Below are 20,280 nucleotides of genomic sequence, written 5' to 3'. Positions count from 1 at the left end.
CCTCATTATGTCTGCACTTGTAAGTTCAGAAAAGTACAAGATTCATAAGGTTGGGGAGAGAGGACCCTTTGCTAGAGTTGCCTGCATGGTGAACAGGGAGATCTAGCTAAACAGCATTCGTGAATAGGCATTCACACTGGTTGGGCTTTTGGCGGTGCCGTTTCTTTTGAGACACCATGCTCTTGTAAGTGACCTTAATAAACTCACGGGTTCTGTAAGCTAGACTTAGATACAATTATTTGGTCTATTGGTGGTGTGCTACATGGGGTGAATACATTTGTTCATGTCTTCATCTCTCCATGTACACAACAGGCATGTGTCTGCGCTCCAGGGCTCCTCAGAAACACTGGGCACGCTCTAATTTGTGTTAAAGTGTTCTGTTAAAGGTCTTACATCTGTGCAAATGCCCCCTTCTCAAAACACCTTCCATGATTCCCAGTCCCCAGATCTGGTCCTGTTATCATTCCTTAAGAGTGCCACCTATCCTCTGGAGCCCTGATTGTATCAGTGGTCCATGTGACATTACAATAACTTAGATAGCTGTGTGAATTCCAATCTCTGTGGCCTCACTAGAGTTCAGTGTCAATATTTTATTCCTGAGTCACCCATAGCTCTGAGAAAAAGCCTCTACCCATTTTTAGAAAATTGATACATTTTCATGACTGGATTCACCAGGAGGTAGAGCAATCCAGATAGAACTGGAGCCTGTAAAATTCCATCACTGTGAGGGAGGCAGGGCTTGGGTGGTCTTGAACCTGCTTCACTACATCTCTTCTCTTTGATACTCAGTGACTCACTGGAGGGGTCCAATTATTCATCTGTAATACACATGGGTTTCTATCCCGAAGGACATGAGGCCTTCCATACCGATATTCAACACACACACACACACACACACACACACACAGAGAGAGAGAGAGAGAGAGAGAGAGAGAGACCTGATAATGGTGGTATTCATCTAGGATTCCACAAATTTAAGATATGAATGTTGGTCCCAGCTGCATCTCTTCCTGTTTGTGACGGAAGTGTGTCCCAACATTTCTCTAAACCTTGGCCTCATCTGGGAGATGGAAGGTCTTGAGGGATGCTGACGCAGCATACAAATCTCTGAGGAGCCAGAGGTATCCTTGCTTCTCTGATGGGAACTCATTTGGAATGCCAGCTTTCGTTTCTCTTCGTTCCCATGGTGGAGGAGGTCAAGCCATCAGGCCTGGAGAAGAGAAAGCACATTCCAAAAACAGCAGCCCTTAGGGGTCTGGACCACGTGTCTGTCGGGTTTGGGGTGGCTAGCCTCGGAGCATCCATGAAGGACCCAGTAAGTGAGCCAGCTGGGGTCAGGAGGCATGAAACTATTTACCAAACAAACCCAGAGATGATTCATTTCCGCTGCACTGAATTTATAAAGAGACAGAAATAAGTGTCCCAGGAGGAGGATGGGAAAGACAACAATGTAAGGTATGCGGGCAGAGGGGACAGGCATAGTGGAAGAGGGCACAAGGCGAGGCCATCCCTCCTTTTCTCATCCTCAAGGTAAAGCTGGTCCATTTGGAGCCTCAGTCCTTCTTAGTCACAGCAGCATCTTCACTCTTAACTCCTTGGAGCCTCAGCCCTTCTTAGTCACAGCAGCATCTTCACTCTTAACTCCTTGGAGCCTCAGTCCTTCTTAGTCACCTGCAGCATCTTCACTCTTAACTCCTTGGAGCCTCAGCCCTTCTTAGTCACCTGCAGCATCTTCACTCTTAACTCCTTGGAGCCTCATAAAGAAACAAAGCAGCCCTCAGTTCTGAGAGGAGCCCTGACTGCAAGGCCCCTTGGATTTCTCTTCCCTTCCTTATTTTTGAAGGTTTTATTTTAAAAGATAGGAAAGGTTTAAGATGGACTTGTAGCCATCCTATGAAAGGAAAAATGATGGTATGCTGGCACTTTGTGACAGGTGTCCTGCTTCCTGTCTCTTTGTTGGGGGCAAGGAGGTAATTAATACAGACTGGGTGCTTGAGTTCCACGATGTATCTCAGTGGGTAGCAGACATCTTGTCATTTCACAGAAGAGATGGACAGCTGAGCCCCAAAGGAGCTGTTACTCAAGGTCTTGTGGTCAAATGGTGTGTGCAACAGGAGCTGACAGACAGACAGGCAGATTTCCTGTTACAGTGTTGTTTAGTCTATTTATTTCATGAAACCCTCTTTCTTCTCATCCTGAGTTTGGTACACTGTGTAATGATTATCACATCGGAGACAGACAGAGAGAGAGAGAGAGAGAGAGGGAGAGAGAGAGAGAGAGAGAGCTATCTGTAAGTCCAGTTCTAGGGGATCTGATGCCCTCTTCTGTCCTCTGAGGGCACTCAAAATCATATTCACATAAACAGACACAGACCTATATACATAGATTTTAAAATAAATAACCTTACTAAAACACTCACCCCAACACACACAGACACACACACACACACACACACACACACACACACACACACACACACTCACACACACACATACATACTCATACCCACTCATACACTCACACACGCACACATACACACACTCACACACACACTCACCCTCACCGCCGCAGATAACCCACACTCATCACCACCCTGCTGCATTCATCCTATAACTGTAAGCCTGTGACCTTTATTTTCCCTACTGATTTTTCAAAACATGCTCATCGCCCAACAGAAACTCTGTCACCCACTCCTGGATTTGGTATGATAGATGCTTTACTCTGCCTGTGTGCTCAGAAATGACAAGCCAAAGGAACCTGGGAGCAATGCTTTCATCATAGCTCCTCAAGATACACAGACAGATTAAGAGTTTGAGGCATGGGGCTGGTGAGATGGCTCAGTGGGTAAGAGCACCCGACTGCTCTTCCGAAGGTCCAGAGTTCAAATCCCAGCAACCACATGGTGGCTCACAACCATCCGTAACGAGATCTGACTCCCTATTCTGGAGTGTCTGAAGACAGCTACAATGTACTTACATATAATAAATAAATAAATCTTAAAAAAAAAAAAAAAAAAAAAAGAGTTTGAGGCATGCCTGCCTTACACGGTGAGTGCCAAACCAAGCTGAGCAAAGACTTATCTCAAAGTAAAACGTAAGAGGAACTGGAGAGAAGGCTCAGTGGTTTAGAGCTGCTCTTGCTGAAAAAACCAGTCAGGGTTCCCAGCATCCATGTGAGGCTGCTCACAGCAGCCCAGACATGTTTTATATATATGTGTGTATATATAAATATACATTTATGTACATGTTTATGTATATATGTAATACATATACGACCAAATCATCTTTAAAGCTTTATATTATTTCTATGTAAAAATAAATAATTTTAGCCGGGCGGTGGTGGCGCACACCTTTAATCCCAGCACTTGGGAGGCAGAGGCAGGCAGATCTCTGAGTTTGAGGCCAGCCTGGTCTACAAAGTGAGTTCCAGGACAGCCAGGGCTATATAGAGAAACCCTGTCTCAAAAAAACAAAACAAAAACAAAAACAAAAACAAAATTAATCATTTTAAAATATTTATTTTAAAATTACGTGTATGTGTTTGTGGTAGTTGTGTGTATTTGAGCACAGATGCCTGCAGTGCCAAAGGCATCGTATCTCTTGGGGGTGGAGTTAACGGTAGTTGAGAGCCAGCGTGTAGGTGCTGGGAACCTGATGTGCGTTCTGCCAGAACTGAAAGCACTCACAACTGCTGGGATCTCTCCAGCCCCTAAAGAAATCTTTTCTTCTTCAAGAATTAACAAGCTTGCTTCCCAGCACCTACAGCCAGTCCCCTGTCCTACACAATTGTCACTTCTATGGCCATGTGCAGTTGGCTGGATGGGAGCGTCAAGGCTTAGAGGGCCCAACACCCAGGCGCCATTAGCACAGATCTCATTTCACTAGTTTTGGAAGAACAGTCAAATCTCAGCGAACCCAAATATATTTCAGAATTTAGGCTGTGGGCTCTCGGGATGAGAACTGTGGAGCTGCCCAAAGCCTATCTGGGTGACGCAGCAGGTTCCTGGTGAGGTTAGAGAGGTCACGGCCGAGTCCAATGGCCTTAAATCACAGCTGCCCTGTCCTAAGCAGCCACATGGCCAAGAGGTGATTCCTATCCTCCCCAGATCTGGAAAATGAAAGAAGGCTGATCATTTCTTGTATTTTCCTGGCCTCTCTAAATCTTCCCCAGAAAACTCTGTCTCCACTCCCCTCCCACTCCAAAGCTCCACTTTGCTAAAATGCTGACTAGACAACCTCAGGGGAGTCCTTGAATTCTCTGACATTGGGGTCTGGCCATCAGCATCCAAGCCAAACCACAGTGTCACCTCACCACAGTCTGCAAAACGTCAGGCTATCAACCAACCATTCTTAGTGCTTACTGGTTTCCGAACACTGGGTGTAGAAATAGTCACTTGCCCTCTGCTTGTGGTGCTGACAGACACAGGACAAAAATAAATCTTAAAAAAAAAAAAAAAAGGGGCTGGTGAGATGGCTCAGTGGGTAAGAGCACCCGACTGCTCTTCCAAAGGTCCAGAGTTCAAATCCCAGCAACCACATGGTGGCTCACAACCATCTGTAACGAGATCTGACGCCCTCTTCTGGTGTGTCTGAAGACAGCTACAGTGTACTTACATGTAATAAATAAATCTTTAAAAAAAAAAAAAAAAAGAAGAAGCCAGGCATGGTGGTGAACACCTGTAATCCTAGCATTTAGGAGGCAGAGGCAGGTGGATCTCTGTAAATTCATGGTCAGCCTTGTCTACAGAGAAAGTCCTAGAACACCCAGGACTACACAGAGAAACCCTGTGTAAAACAAAACACCCCCCCCCCAAAAAAAGGGAAAACCGAGAGAGAGAGAGAGAGAGAGAGAGAGAGAGAGAGAGAGAGAAAACAAAGAAAAAAAGGGTAAAATGGAAAGCTGGCTTTATAATTTAGCAGATGGGCTTTGCCTAGCACACATGAGCCCTAAGTTAAATACCAGTACTGACCAAAAAGAAGAAGAAGAAGAAGAAGAAGAAGAAGAAGAAGAAGAAGAAGAAGAAGAAGAGGAGGAGGAGGAGGAGGAGGAGGAGGAGGAGGAGGAGGAGGAGGAGGAGGAGGAGGAGGAAGAAGAGGAGGAGGAGGAAGAGGAGGAGGAGGAGGAGGAGGGAAAGAAGAAAGGAGATTAGAAGTTATTCCCAAGGGAAGAATTCTGAGCCAGAGGCTGTCTTGCCCCAGGCCATTGCTGAGGGCTGAGACCAGAATTTGAGGGTGGGTTGAGGCAGCCTCTCTAGGGTGCTCAGTCCAGACAACAGCTGCTGGGGTAATGAAGAAGCCAGGACCCTGGGACAGAATGTCCTCTGTAAACAAAACTCCCAGGGCTCCTCAGGACACAAACACTCAAGTCTCTTTTGCAGATTGGTGCTGTCCAGCTGAGACGAGCCACAGAAGGCCTGGAAGAAAGCCTTCTGCTGTGTTCCCAGGAACAGGCTTGAGAGCCCCAGGGAACAGAGCATGACCTTTTTTTTTTTTTTTTTTTTTTTTTTTTTTTTTTTTAGATTTATTTATTTATTTATTATATGTAAGTACACTATAGCTGTCCTCAGACACTCCAGAAGAGGGAGTCAGATCTCGTTATGGATGGTTGTGAGCCACCATGTGGTTGCTGGGATTTGAACTCCTGACCTTCGGAAGAGCAGTCGGGTGCTCTTACCCACTGAGCCATCTCACCAGCCCATGACCTTTTTGAAAATGTAAAAAAATTATATTTATTAGTTTTAGAATTTTCAAGAAAACGATAATTATAGGGGATTTGGAAAAAAAAAAAAAAAAACACACAGTGAAAGAAAACGCAGTTCCCACTGATGACCCGTAGATTGCAGTGTGGGGCTAGGCTGACTTGCACAAGTTCATCTTATCTTTGTCACAATGCCCGAATGAATACAGACTAGTTTTAGGCCTGCTTGGTGAACAAGGCAGCTCTAGCCCAGAGACAGTAAGTTATTTACCCGACGTCACAGTGCTGAAGTGAAGCATTCTGGGTGGGTGCAGAGCAGAGGCTGGGGTTTGGATCCAGTTTGTCATGGCAGGTTTTCATCAGTGCATTAGGGGGAGTCTGAGAACATAACCTCCAAAAAAGGCAACTGAGCCTCACACAGTACTTAATAACCACACACAACGGAAGAGGGCATCAGATCCCATTACAAGTGGCTGTGAGCCACCACGTGGTTGCTGGGAATTGAACTCAGGACCTCTGGAAGAGCTTTACCTCTGAGCTATCCATCTCTCTAGCCCCCTTTAAATTTTTATATGTATCATTTTTGCTTGTTTGTTTGTTTTGTTTTGAGACAGGGTCTCTCTGTGTAGCCCTGGCTGTCCTGGAACTCACTTTGTAGATCAGGCTGGCCTGGAACTCAGAAATCTGCCTGCCTCTGCCTCCCAAGTGCTAGGATGAAAGGCCTGTGTCACCAGTGCTCGGCATGTATCATATTTTTAAGATTCATTTTATTTTGTGGGCTGTAGAGATAGCTTAATAGTTATGAGAGCCTACTGCTCTTACCAGCACCCACAAGGCTCTCTCATAATGGTGCATTTCAGTGAGCAGGCTGTTAGCTTTAGTGAAATCCAGTATGGTTTGTCTCCAAGCTGTATATTTTTTATGCCTTAGGAAATGTTCATGCTGGGCAGCGGTGGCGCATGCCTTTCATCCCAGCACTCAGGAAGCAGAGGCAGGTGGATCTCTGAGTTCAAGGCCTCCTTGGACCACAGACCAAGTTCCAGGACAGCCAGTGATCAATATACAGAGAAACCCAGTCTCAAAAAACAAAAGGAAACAAAATGTTAACATAACTCAGTTATGAACTTTTTTGTTTACGCTTTTTTAAAAGTTACATTTATCTATTGATGTATTCACACGTGTGCTGCCGTGCATGTGTAAAGGTCAGAGAATAATAACTTGGGTCAAGTCTGCCACATGGGTTCTAAGGGCTAACATAGGCTGTCAGAATTAGCAGCAAGTGCTTTTATCTGCTGAGCCATCTTGCCAGCCCTGTTTGGTTTTTCTCTTTTTAGACCTGGGGCCAGGTCCTCTGACATCTTCATTCTTTTGATTGTGCAGTGTTGGGACTTGAATCCAGAGCCTCATATATGTTAGGCCAGAGCTACACCCACCCTAGCCAGAGTCTTACCATTAATTAGGTCAGGATGCCTTTGGCCTCCATCCGCCTACCTCAGCCTCCAGAGCATTATGGTTATAGATGTGCACCACCGTATCTAACTATGGAGGACTGACTAAAAAAAATATCTTGGGCTAGTGAGATGGCTCAGTGGTTAAGAGCACCGACTGCTCTTCTGAAGGTCCTGAGTTCAAATCCCAGCAACCACATGGTGGCTCACAACCATTCATAACAAGATCTGACGCCCTCTTCCGGAGTGTCTGAAGACAGCTACAGTGTACTCACATGTAATAAAATAAAATAAAATAAATCTTTAAAAAAATATCTCTACAAACAAAATTAATTTGTTTCAAGGACATTTATCTGGAAAAAGAAACAGGGAAAGGAGAAGCAGCTGATTTCAGGAGGAAGATGACCACTTTCATTCTGAGCACCCTGGTTCTGGTTTGCAGTGACCCACGATGACTAGCCTGTCACTTTCCTTGCCACCTCCAGTCTCTGGTCAAAGTGCAGTTCTGAATGGAGGCTCTGAGGAGGACGTTTCCTGTCAAAGCTATTAATCATCAACTCTGAAGAACAGACGACGCTCTGATGGGAAAACCAGCACCCACAGAGCGTATGTTGTACATATGTTCACTTTACTCGGTGTCCCAAGTCCTGTGAGGCAGCTACTGCCGCCTCCAACTTACAAATGAGGAACCTGAGGCTCAGGGGAAACTCCCTGCTTTGGCAGCTAGCAAGAACTCAGTTGTGTTTTCCTGAACTGTACCATATCTCAAAGGCACCCCGAGGGCTCCGAAGGGTTTGTTTCAGGCATGAGTGCCACAGAGCTGCTGAAATGAACCATGGGAAATTTATTCCCTCACACTTCAGGAGTGCAGACACCTGCGACCAGAGTGTCAGGGGGGTTGGTTCCTTCTGAGGACTCTGCAGGAAATGGATTTCATGCTTCTCTCTGACCTTCAGGTCATACATACAGATGTGTCACTCTGCTGTCACTAGGCATTCACACAGACATCTCCTGAGGACAGTGGTCACGTTAGAATGAAGTTTGTTGTTGTTGTTGTTTTTGGTTTTTTGTTTTTTCATTTGGGAAGACAGAGTTTCTGTGTGTAGCCCTGGCTGTCCTGAAATTAGCTCTATAAACGAGGTTGGCCTCAGACTCATAGAGATCCACCTGTTTCTGCCTCTCAAGTGTTGGGATTAAAGGCAAGTGCCACCACTGCCTGGGGGCATTTTATTTTTTACATAGGCTGGTGAGATGGCTTACTGAGGAAAGGGTCTTGCCACCAAGCCAGATGACCTGAGTTTGATTCCTGGAACTCACGTGGTAGCAGGTAAGACCCATATCCGGTCAATTGTCCTCAGACCATCATGCATGTGCGTGTACAGCTGCACAACCTCGTCACAAATACATAAATGGATTTGAAATTGTAAAACTTCAAGGTAAATGCTGGAGAGGTGGCTCAGTTCAAAGGTAGCACTGCTCTTGCAGCGGACCGGAGTTTATTCCCAGCATCCACATCAGTGACTCCTGGACAGCTCTAACGTCAAGGGGTCCTATGGCCTCCTCAGACGCCTGCACTTTCGGTCACCCCTCACCCTACCCAACACGCATACACATTCATAATTTTAAAAGAATTTAAAAAATAAATATTTTTTAAAAGAGTTATTTATTTTATGTATATGAGTACACCATCTCTGTCTTCAGACACACCAGAAGAGGGCATCAGATCCCATTACAGATGGTTGTGAGCCACCATGTGGTTGCTGAGACTTGAATTCAGGACCTCTGGAAGAGCAGTCAGTGCTTCCAACCTCCAAGCCATCTCTCCAGCCCCCAAATCTTTTTTCTTTCTTTCTTTTTAAAGCTTCCAATTCAGAAAGAAATGACTGCCTTTTCACTCCAGAACTTACTATTTTCTGAGAGGTAACGGTTCAATTACATCCTTCAAAACAGATATATTGAATCGGAACTCCCAGTACCTCAGTAGGCAGCCTTATTTGAAAAGAAGGTCACTGGCAATGTCATTAGTTGAAATGACACGGAGGCTGAGGAATGGGTAGCTCTTGCCTAACACACATGAGGCTCTGGATTCAAGTCCCAGCACTACACAGTCAAAAGAATAAGACTGACAAGTGACCTGGGACATAGCTCCACTGTCTTAGGTGGCTGAGAGGAGAGGAGACCTTGAGCCCAGAAGTTCAAGGGTATCCTGGGCAACATCATAAGAGCCTATCTCAAAAACACTTCCTTCTCCCAAAATGAGATTACACAGGACTGGATCTGTGGCCACTCCAACATGGCTGCTGTTCTCATGAGATGTCCGTGTGAATGCCTAGTGACAGCAGAGTGACACATATGTGGAGGAGGTAGTCATCTGAAGGTCAGAGAGAAGCATGCATTTCCTGCAGTCCTCAGAAGGAACCAACCCTCCTGACACTCTGGTCACAGGTGTCTGCACTCCTGAAGTGTGAGGGAATAAATTTCCCATGGTCCATTTCAGCATCTCTGTGGTACTCAATGAAAGAATTCTGTATAAAATTTTGTGTTTTAAAAAATTTTGAGCAGGGTGTGGTGGCGCACGCCTTTAATCCCAACACTTGGGAGGCAGAGGCAGGTGAATTTCTGAGTTCGAGGCCAGCCTGGTCTACAGAGTGAGTTCCAGGACAGCCAGGGCTACACACAGAGAAACCCTGTCTCAAAAAACCTAAAAAGAAAAAAAAATTTGGAAGATTTTAAAATTGTCTTTATTTTTGTTAGATCCTTACATTCTGGAGACATCATTAAGATTCATAGAATTTCCATGAGTTTCCCTAACTAACCCTTTTTTTTTTTTTTTAAGACTAGGTCTTACTATGACAGCCCAGGCTGACCTGGAATTCATGCTTGAGTACAGGAATGTGTTACCACACCAGGCACTCTTTCTCTCTCTCTCTCTCTCTCTCTCTCAAATATTTATTTATTTATTTATTATATGTAAGTACACTGTCGCTGTCTTCAGAGACACACCAGAAGAGGGCATCAGATGCCATTACAGATGGTTGTGAGCCACCATGTGGTTGCTGGGATTTGAACTCAGAACCTCCAGAAGAGCAGTCAGTGCTCTTAACCGCTGAGCCATCTCTCCAGCCCCCAGGCTCTCTTAAGAATAACTTTTATTTTAGACTTATTAATTTGTGTATATGAGTGTTTTGCCTACATGTATGTCTGTGTGCCAAGTCTGTGCCTGGTGCCTGTGGAGGTCAGAAGAGGTTATTGGACATCCCCGGAACCAGAATTATAGATGGTTGTCAGCCACCATGTGGATGTTGTGAACCAAAGCCGGATCCTCCACAAGAGCAACAAGTACTCTGAACGGCTGAGCCTGTGAATAGCTTTTGTTGTTGATGCCTTTTGAGACAGAGTCATTTTTGTAGTCTAGGGTGGCCTCAAACTCATTACATAGCCTAGACTGGACTCAAACTCACAATTCTCCTCATGCTCCTAAGTGTGGGCATTATAGGTTAGCTACGACGTCTAATATAACCACAAACCCATTACTAGACCCTTTTCCACTCTTCTTCCTTAGCCCAGGTTTCATTCCCCACAGTTCACTCTGCCTTGGCAAGAAAATCTGTTGTCATTCCTCCTACGCCCCGCCCAAGTTACCTGGCAACAGCCAGGTAGGCCTGGCTTTGCTCTAAAAGGAACTGCTTGCCCTCTCTGACTCTTTTCTCTCTGACCCCTTTTCCCCTCTCTCCTCTTCTCCCTCCCCGTCCTCTTCAACGTGTACTGGGCCACCAGTTCGTTCGTGTTCTCTCTCTCTCTCTCTCTCTCTCTCTCTCTCTCCCCCCTTTCCCTGCCTCTACTCCCTTCTTAACTCCCCCCCCCCCCAATAAACTCTATGCCATACTGGAGCTGGGTACCTCGGAGAGGAGGGGATGCCTCAGGATGGGCACCTCACCACACCATACCGCGCTCCATAAAACACAACAATTGTTTTATAAAACATATCACAATAACTTTCCGATTCCTCTTTCTTGTCCTCAGGTTCTTCTACAGTCCAGCCTCACATTGGCTGCAAATGACCAATTTTCTTTTTTTCTAGAAAGCCCCTCTAATCTGACTTTGCAACTAAAAAACAAGCAACCTGCCCGACTTTTTCAACTGTTCCACTTCGCATTCCAAGGATCAAATGTGGCTCCAGACTCACCTCCCCCCATCCTTTTCAAACAGTCAAAAGTGCCCAGCGTCAAAGCGACCTCATACATTGGCCTTATCCCGTGCATCTCTCCCAGATACTCCTCCTCTCAACTCCGGACAGGGTTACATGTGTGCATATAGGCTCCCCACTGTCTGCTGTGTGTCTGGGAACCCAGAGGAGACTCGCCCCAAAACAGGATTAAACCTAGTCTACTCCTATGCATCTCGGCGATCCCGAACGGCCACACTTTCTCCAGAGACCATCAGCCATCAATTACTAGGAACTCCGTTGGCATTTCCCTGAGACTGTCGCTTTCGCCGGAACCCTTCTGCCCAGCCCCGGCCGAGCACTTTTTGTTGGAGCACACGAAACCGGAAGTTGAGGAGGAACACAGGCGTGGGAAAGAGCCTGGCGATGGCTTGGAGGACAAACCTTGCTTGCCTCATCAAGGCCGGAGGTAGGGTTCCTGAGCACGAGGTGGATTGCTTTCCAGTCACTAGCCTGTAACCGGGAGTGGTTCTCTTCTGCCCTGTGTCCGGTTGTCCAGCGTGGAGCTGTAGCGGAGCTGAGGGGCGTTCATGTCCCCCAGCCCCGGAGCCCGTCCGCTTTAATGGCCCGGGGTCCACGCGCGTGCGCCCCTTCCCGGGCCGGAGTAGCTCGCTTAGCCTCTGGCTGTGTCGTCTTCCTGTGGCCGCGCTGGGAGGATGACTTTACACTGTCTTATAAAGTTATCCATTGCACAATGTAGACTGCTTGCAAAAATACAGCCTTGTTAGCAATATTGAGAACCATGCAGAACAAAATAAACCGTCCCCACCACTTAGTTAATATCACCAGCCCCCGCTTGCCCCAGTCAGAGCTCCATGTTGCCCAAGCTGGCCTGCAACTCACTATGTAGCTAAATCCTGATCTTCCTGCTTCCATCTCCTAAATGCTAGGATTGCAAGTGAGGAACACCACTCCTGACCAGCTAAAACATTTATTATAAACGTATAAAGTTTAATTTCCTTTAGTTCCATCAGATGATAAACTAGTAAAAAATGGAACTGGAGATCAATCATAAGAGGCGATACAAAAAATCCTCATAATATTATAAATGCCATAAGTAGCAGACATTTGAAATAATTTTAATTAAAATTAAGTGGTTCTAGGTATAGAAACCAAGGCCTTGCCAGAAACTAGGTCCTATCTAACTGGCCCTTAACTTTTTTGATTGTTTTTACTTTAGCAAACAGTCTCATTGCCTGGAACACTGTACTAGACCAGTCTGGCCATGAACTCTCAGAGGTCTGCCTGGTTTTGCCTCCCAAATGCTGGTTTTGTTTGTTTGTTTGGTTTTTTTGAATCAGGGTTTCTCTGAGTAGCCCTGGCTGTCCTGGAACTCACTTTGTAGACCAGACTGGCCTTGAACTAAGAAATCGACCTGTCTTTGCCTCCCAAGTGCTGGGATTAAAGGCACGTGCCACCACTGCCTGGCTCAAATGCTGGTATTAAAGGTGGACTCTACTTATCCCGAGAAGACTACAATTTCTTTATTTTAATTAATTAAATTTTTGGAGATGAGGTCTCAGGTAGTCCAGACTGTCATAAAACTCTTGGAATCTGAATCTTGTATGGACTGCCCCTCAGGTGCTGAGGTTGTACATACGGAGTTACAGTGCCAGGCAACTACAGCTTCTTCCTTGAGACAGCGCCTCTGTGTAGTACTGGCTATCCTGGTGCAGCTGAATTACTATGAAGTCAAGGCCATCCTGGTCTTCATACTGAATTTGAGTATGAAGACTATCCAGTGACATCCTGTCTCAAAAAAGAAAACAACAACAAAAACCCCACAAACAAACCCAACCCTACCAATGATCAAAACCAACCAACCAACCAACCAAAAACCAAACAAACCCTCAAAGATAGATAACTGTAATTATTGTAAAACTACTCTTTATGTTTTGTTTGTTTTTCAATACAGAGTTTCACTGTGCAGTCCTGGTTGTCCCGAACTTCCTCTGTAGACCAGGCTGCCCTTGAACTCAGAGATCCTCCTGCTTCTGCCTCCCCAGTGCTGGGATTAAAGGTGTGCACAACTACAACCAGCTCTACACTCCTCTTAAAGACAATTCTCTGTGATAATATGGTCTGTGTGCAAGTCTGTATAACTGCACAAGCTTGGGTATTAACTGTCAAGGAGAACATTATAAGTCAAGTTTCCCTTTTAGGGAGGAGATGGTTTCCAGTCCCAGAGTACTCATCCCTGCCTCCAGTCCTAAATAACACCTGCTCTGTGAGGAAATCCACTGCACCTGAGAAACGTGTTGCCAGTGTTGCTGCTTGTGATACAGATGGAAAGGAGCCCGGGAATCCATTGGACAGGCTCTTCTCCCTGGAGCAGCAGGCTTCTATCTTACAAGTGCTGAATACAGCTTCTGATAAAGAACTGGAAGCTTTCAGGTTGCTTCGAGGAAGGAAGTCCGTCAATATTGTAGAACACAGAAAGAAGTTTGGGCCGTTTCAGAGGTTGGAGAATTTGATAGACGTGCCCTTGATCCAATATAAAACTGCTGTTGAAGTTTGTAACTCCATTCTCTGTCCGGAGAACAGACGGAGGAAAAAGTCACAGGAGAAGTGGCTGCTGAGAAAGTTCATCAAGCCAGGTGTAGAGCAAGAGAGACTTAAGGTACAGTCTCCCCTGACCACCACCCTTTGGGAACTTACTCTGGAAAGCAAAGCACCGTTCCCAGTGGTGGGTGAGAGACGAGGTTTTTGTTTTATTTCTAAGTGTGTGTGTGTGTGCGCGCTCGCGCACGTGCTCTCTTTTCTGTCTCTCTCTCTCTCCTAATCAAGAAAACTTTCAAGAGTCAGTTCTTTCTTTGTGCTGTGTGGGTTTTTGGTGGGCTTGGTTGCAAGTGCTCTAACCCTCTGATTCATCTCACCGACCCAAAATAAGATCCTTTAGAAGTCTAGATATACTCATATTACTGGGTGATTGTTGCACAAAATAAAAGGTACTGATAATTGCCAGGTGACCAGAGGGAATCCTTGTAAGGAAGGACTTGGGGAAAGTTTGCTCAACTTGGAAGAGAGGGATTAGGCTAGCGGGAAGAAGAGTTTCTGTATAGGAAACGGGAATGACTAAGTATCTCTACACAAGGCTTCGTTTTTATTATAATCACTTTAGTCCTTATTGTCACCGTGCCTTTGGCTTCCGAGTGCTGGCATCGATGGACTGGGCCACCACCACTTGGTTCCTGCTGAGCTTTCTAACTGGCCCCTATTTTTATTTTTTATTTTTTGAGGCAGGGTCTTATTCTGTTGTCCAGGCTGGCTCAACTTGGCTTAACTCTTAACCTGGATGGTCTCAGTCTTGTTTGCTGGCTCCCTATGCATACACTCACCCAGACACCTGTACAGCACATGCACATATACCACACACACATCCACACATCAAAAACAGTTCTAAGAATTAAAAACACCACACATCAAAAACAGTTCTAAGAATTAAAAACAATCAGTTGACCATGAATGGCTGTGTGCAAACGGTTTAGTAGTAGTGTTCATGCACAGTGAATCAGAAGGTCCTTGTTTCAGATGGTCCTCTACCCTTTTCATTATGTTCCTTTTACTTCTCTGTATGTCTCTGATATGAGTGTGGGACGTCAGAGGATAATCTGAATTTGTTTTTTCCTTCCACCACTTGGATCCCAGGGAATAAACTTCGGTCTTTGACTTGGTAGAAAGCAGCTTTTCCCACTAACCCATCTTCACGCCCTCTTTGTTTGGGTGTATGTTCGAATGTGTGCTGCTCACGTGTGTGCCAAGGCAGACTTGAGGCGGTATTCTTCCTCTTTTGGTATCTTGTGAGGTTGTTGTTGTTGTTATTTTTCAAAACAGGATTTCTGTGTAAACTTTGGCTGTCTTGAAACTCACTCTGTAAACCAACCAGGCTGGCCTCAAACTCACAGAGATTCACCCGCCTTTGTCTCCCAAGTGCTGGGATTAAAAGGCGGTGCCACCATTGCCAATCAATTTTCTTTTAATTTTTTTTTTCTTTCTTTTTTTTTTTTTTTTTTCGAGACAGGGTTTCTCTGTGTAGCCCCGGCTGTCTTGGAACTCACTTTGTAGACCAGGCTGGCCTTGAACTCAGAAATCCGCCTGCCTCTGCTTCCCAAGTGCTGGGATTAAAGGCATGCGCCACCACGCCCGCCCGGCTAATTTTCTTTTAATTTAATTGCATCTTTATTTGTGTGTCCCTTTCACTGTAGAAGTCAGTGGACAACTTGGGTGGCGTCAACTGACTCCTTTCGCCATGTGGATTATAAAATAAATAATTAAGAAAAAAAAGAGTGACCCTTAAGACATCTATTCGTTTTTTTAGGTGTTCTATTGATCACCTAAAGTTGTTAAGCATTTTGAGTTTGTAGGTTTATAGCTGTGAGATTTCTACACTTGTCATCAAATCAGTTCTTCTTCTTTAGGCAGTTAAGAGTATCGTATCTATTGTTTTTGGTACTCGAAGAATTGCATGGGCTCACCTTGACCGGAGACCGACTGTGCTGGACTGGCAGCAGACTGAGTGCTGGAAATTAACTAACAAAACATACCCAACGTCCTTTTATCTGGAAGAGGTGAGGCAGTGGTTGGTCCCTGCTTCTTGTTTTCTGCCTTGTGCATTCCTACAAGGTTCCTTGTACATACAGTTCAGTCTGGTAGTTCCAAAAGGGATGTAAAAAAAAAAATGAAGCTGGGTCTTTGGGGCACCTTTTACTATTATAGCTTTATTATATTTGCTTAAAAAATATAGAAACCTTATCTTTTACTTTACTTATTTATTTAATGTAAGTACACTGTCCCTGTCTTCAGACACTCCAGAAGAGGGCATCAGATCCCTTTTCAGACGGTTGTGAGCCACTGTGTGGTTGCTGGGGATTGAACTCAGGACCTCTGAAAGAGGTCTAGAGGTTAGTGCTCTTAACAGCTGAGCCATCTCTCTAGCCCTGTATTAAGTCTTCAAGATGTGAAATGGGCAGGGGTTGCTATTTCGGTGAGCGCATGGCTATAAGAGGCTTTGACCAGACCCTTGCAACCTGCAGAGTCCAGGCTAAGGCCAACCCTCTGTTCTATACTGGAATATTTCAAATTATTAAAATTTTGAGTTGCTGAGTCTCGAAGTCAGTTCAAGGAGCTTTTTAGTTACCTCAGAGTTATTAGAAATGGGAAAAACATGAAGCATAATCATTCTGATTTCTGATTTTTTTTTTTTAAGATTTCTTCAGTCATTTCAAAGATACCTAAAGCAGATCTCTACATTTTGGAAAAATCAGGACTTTCCATTCAGAACACATCTCTGCTTCCTATACTGTTACACTTTCTTATCACGGAAGCCATGCTGTATGCCTTACTCAACAAAACTTTTGCCGAGGATGGCCAGCACCGCGTGCTGAGCATAAATCGAAATGCGGTGGGCAAGCACTTTGACCTGATGATCGGCGACACGAGGACGAGTGGGAGGGAGCTAGTGAAGCAGTTCCTCTCTGAGTCTGTGCTGAAGGAGCGGCCTCGGGTGTTCTTCCCACAGGACCTCTTAGTGCAGTACAGACAGAAGGTTGTCAAGAGCTCATACCGGATTGAAGAGTTGTATGACTCATTATTACAAGCTGTTGCTTTTTATGAGTTAGTTTTTGGCAAAGACTCAGAGCTCAAATGTTAATGCACTCACTCTAGTGTTACACTTATTTATTAAAGCAATGGTTCCCATCTTCCATGTTAGTGGAAAACATTTTGAATATATTTTCCATGTTTATAAAATCTGATTTTTGGCTTAAAAAAAAATGAGCCAAGACCAAATCAATAAATATTTTGTGAGATTCTGTGCCTTCTTTGCTTAAGTTCTAAATAGTAAGGAGCCACACGGAGCCAAAAGTTACCTCCATTTAAAAGCAAGTACCAGGCTGGAGAGAATGCTTGGTCATTACTCTCACTTGGCTGCTTTTCTAGGGAGCCCCAGTTTGGTTCTCAGCCCTCACTGCAGGTGTTCACAGTTTCCTATAACGTCAGTTCCAAGGGATGCGGTGTTCTTTGTTCTCCTGCACACACAGGAAACATACATAACACATAGAAAAACAAAAGATAACCATTTAAAAAGTAAAACACCTGAGTAGCAGCTGAACACCTACAGGAGCCACCCAGCAGGGAAACGCAGGTACAGACACTTATAAGCTTCAAGAGCTGAATGGATTGGGTGGGTGGGTGGGGGGGCGGTTACGGAACTTTCGGGATAGCATTTGAAATGTAAATGAATAAAATATCTAAAACAAAAGAAAAGAAAGAACTGGACAGATGCCTCAGCTCCAGCGGTTAAGAGCCCTTGCTGCCCTTGTAGGCGTCCCGGGTACAGATCCCTGCCCCAACATGGTAAGCAGCTCATACCCATCTGTAACTCCAGTTCCAGGGCACCCACTGGCCTCTCATGACCTCAAGGACATTGCAAGCATGTGGTTCACATACATACATGCTGAAAAACATGCATACACATAAAAACCATAAATCTTTGAAAAGCATTGACCAGCCAGGTGGTGCACGCCTTTAATTCCAGCACTTGGAAGGCAGAGGCAGTGGATTTCTGTGAGTTCGAGGCCAGCCTGGTCTACAGAATTACAAAACAAGTTCTAGGACAGCCAGGGCTACACAGAAACCTTGTCTAACAAAACAAATAAATGAGCAAAAACAAAAACAAAAAAACCATAAATAATTTAACACACCAAGCATTTAGCTTTAATTAGATCAATTTACTAACTAATTCAAGAAGGTAGGTTGAACAAGAGGTAAAAACACATCTTTATACACATTTGTAAACAGGTATGCAACTATATTTTTAAAAAGTACAAAACTAGGATCCTTACCTTCTGAATTAAAAATACAATTCATCAGAAAATGTACCTGAATAATATATTATTATACAAATATTTACATTATGAAGGAATTTTAAACAAACCTCATAATCTGCAAAATAACATTAAGTAAAATGTGCATTTTAAAAACTTGCTACTAAAGTTAAAAATAGGTACTCAAAAAATATTAAAAGATGACCTTGCTCAGTGTGGTAGCAAATACCTGTAAGTACTGAAGGAGCTTGAGACGGGGATTACAAAATTCTGGAAGGAGATTAGGAGTAGCCTAAGCAATATACCAGACCCTGCCTCAAAAACAGGATGGGGGTTCTCGCTCTGTGGTTTAGCATGTTCATAGAATGCACGAGATCTTGGATTTGATACGTACCACTGCAAATAATTAGTAAAACACAACGCCTGTGTATATACTAGGATACAAGACATTTGCCTATAATACAAAAACCCTTAAATTTAATCCTCAGCACCAAAAACAAAAACCAACAACAAACGCCATACTCAAATGGGAACAGCAGTCAGGTAGAAGCCCCATGGTAGAATCCGTCATTACTTCTTGAACCATCAACAAGTTGTCCACAACAGATAAACAGTGTCATTACTTTATGAAATAAAACAATGATATAAAAGTACCAGAAAATGTACAAACGACTTGAGTTGGCAAGATTCACTGGACTGTGTAACTACAGGGAGTGAGTGACAGATGGTCTTATCTAGGCAAATGCTAGAATTCAGAAGGCTTTACTCTGCCAGTGCTAATGACTCAATGATTACATGTAAAACGTGGTGGAAGAAGGCACAAGAAACAAAGGCAATGCTTTTCACAACCGAGGCATAATTTACTTCCTAGGACATTTTAAAATACCCTGTACATAACTGTTTTCCATTGTGTAACTTTAGAGACTGCCTATTTACAGTGGCACAGCTCTGCTGCTTGGCAGGAGAGGACAATTACAGGAAAAGGGAAAAATGACAGGTAAGCTTAGAACTGAAACAGCTCTAGAAATCTATAAGTGAAAATTATTCTACAAACAGTTCACACATACAGAAAGTATACAATAAAGCAAAAATAGATAATCCAAACATTCAGAAAAAATGTCACAGTCATATATACAATTTGTAACTCAAATTTTTCATTTTAAACTTGAACCACAAAAATACAAAAGTCTTTCAAAATTTACATTAAGAGAAATAAGCTCTTCTTTAAAGTCACCATACTCTAGAGTCATCAGGACCACACAGTCTCTACAAGGCTGACGACGGGGAGCATCAAGGGAAGTCAGCTGCCAAAGTAGTTATGGTTTCTTCAGGAATCTCTAGATGAATTCCTTCAAAATAGTGCAGAAACCTGTCAAAATCACAAAATAGTTAATATTAGTGTTTCCATTCCCACAAACATTAATCTTAACATAGGTACCTAAATATTAACTTTTTTTTAAAAAAAACACTTTACCTTCTTTTATTTTTCTCTTGTTCTTTTAGCTTTTCTGTCCGACAAATGTTCCGAAGAGTTGGCAGGTAGTCAATTATACTAGCTTGTTTATTACCCAGGGTCAGAAAAGAACGACTAGAAAACACACTTTTAATAACTGCCATCCTCTTGTCAGCATTGCTAAAAATTAAGAGTAAGTATTATTTATTATTTTGTATATAAATACGTAATAATTCCAAATTAAGTGTTTCTGCTTCTGGTCTAGACCAGATAACACTTTTAATTTCCTGTCAGCAGATCAGTCACTCATATATATCCAGACTGGCTTGGAACTCTACATAGCTCAGCCTGATTTCAACCTCAGTTCCTAGTGCTGGGATTACAGTCTAGCACCACCACACTCAGCTTCATATAGAAAATGTCTGTTTAGAACTTTGTTTTGTAGCTTGGGCTGGCATCAAATTCTTGATCTCTGTGATGTGAATATTCACATGCCTGGTGTCACAGTGAAATATCTTAATGGCTACCTTTTACCTGTCACAAGTCTGCCCCTCTCCATTGCCGAAAAGCTCCCAAATTAATTATCCCCCCCACCCCCGAGACAGGGTCTCTCCCAAGTAGCCCTGGCTGTCC

The 20,280-nt window shown here is 44.0% G+C and overlaps 2 protein-coding genes across 9 annotated transcripts in view; one reads left to right on the top strand and one right to left on the bottom strand.

Moving 5' to 3' along the window:
* Positions 1–10,984: 10,984 nt before the first annotated feature.
* On the top strand, positions 10,985–17,182 carry Tefm (transcription elongation factor, mitochondrial). 4 transcript variants are annotated; one of them, XM_011249204.3, is made up of 4 exons: positions 10,985–11,779; positions 13,533–14,056; positions 15,789–15,938; positions 16,577–17,182. In XM_011249204.3, exons 1-4 carry the CDS (start codon positions 11,737–11,739, stop codon positions 17,018–17,020), a joined length of 1,161 nt encoding a protein of 386 aa, XP_011247506.1. In that variant the 5' UTR covers positions 10,985–11,736; the 3' UTR covers positions 17,021–17,182. The 4 variants fall into 4 exon arrangements, with proteins under 4 accessions (XP_011247506.1, NP_899098.2, XP_030102122.1 ...); NM_183275.2 differs by having other exon boundaries at positions 11,703–11,779; positions 13,533–13,990; positions 16,577–17,178; XM_011249205.1 differs by lacking the exon at positions 10,985–11,779 and adding an exon at positions 13,355–13,390.
* Positions 17,183–18,058: 876 nt separating this feature from the next.
* Atad5 (ATPase family, AAA domain containing 5) overlaps positions 18,059–20,280 on the bottom strand; it is a 46,419-nt gene continuing 44,197 nt past the window's right edge. For 4 of the 5 annotated variants that reach the window (XR_001780002.1, XM_006533232.4, XM_011248989.3 and 1 more), the window contains 2 exons: positions 19,669–19,827; positions 18,059–19,563 (listed from right to left, as the gene is read on the bottom strand). Coding sequence is in view for 4 of the 5 variants with exons in the window: in XM_006533232.4 (XP_006533295.1) it covers positions 19,485–19,563; positions 19,669–19,827 (238 nt within the window). In the remaining variant the exon portion in view is untranslated. The remainder of the gene's footprint in view (positions 19,564–19,668; positions 19,828–20,280) is intronic. The other variant, NM_001029856.2, reaches the window with a different exon arrangement.

Source organism: Mus musculus, chromosome 11 (genome assembly GCF_000001635.26).
Source record: "Mus musculus strain C57BL/6J chromosome 11, GRCm38.p6 C57BL/6J".
NCBI classification, from domain to species: Eukaryota; Metazoa; Chordata; class Mammalia; order Rodentia; family Muridae; genus Mus; species Mus musculus.
The sequence above is the reverse complement of the archived record's forward strand: the minus strand, read 5'-3'. Positions and strand labels throughout refer to the sequence as shown.

Excerpts from the sequence above, each read along its gene's own strand:
- Tefm (XM_011249204.3), top strand. The coding sequence starts at position 11,737 with ATGGCTTGGAGGACAAACCTTGCTTGCCTCATCAAGGCCGGAG. Across the intron at positions 11,780-13,532 it reads TTGCCTCATCAAGGCCGGAG|GGAGGAGATGGTTTCCAGTC; the intron begins GTAGGGTTCCTG and ends TTTCCCTTTTAG. Across the intron at positions 15,939-16,576 it reads CGTCCTTTTATCTGGAAGAG|ATTTCTTCAGTCATTTCAAA; the intron begins GTGAGGCAGTGG and ends TTTTTTTTTAAG.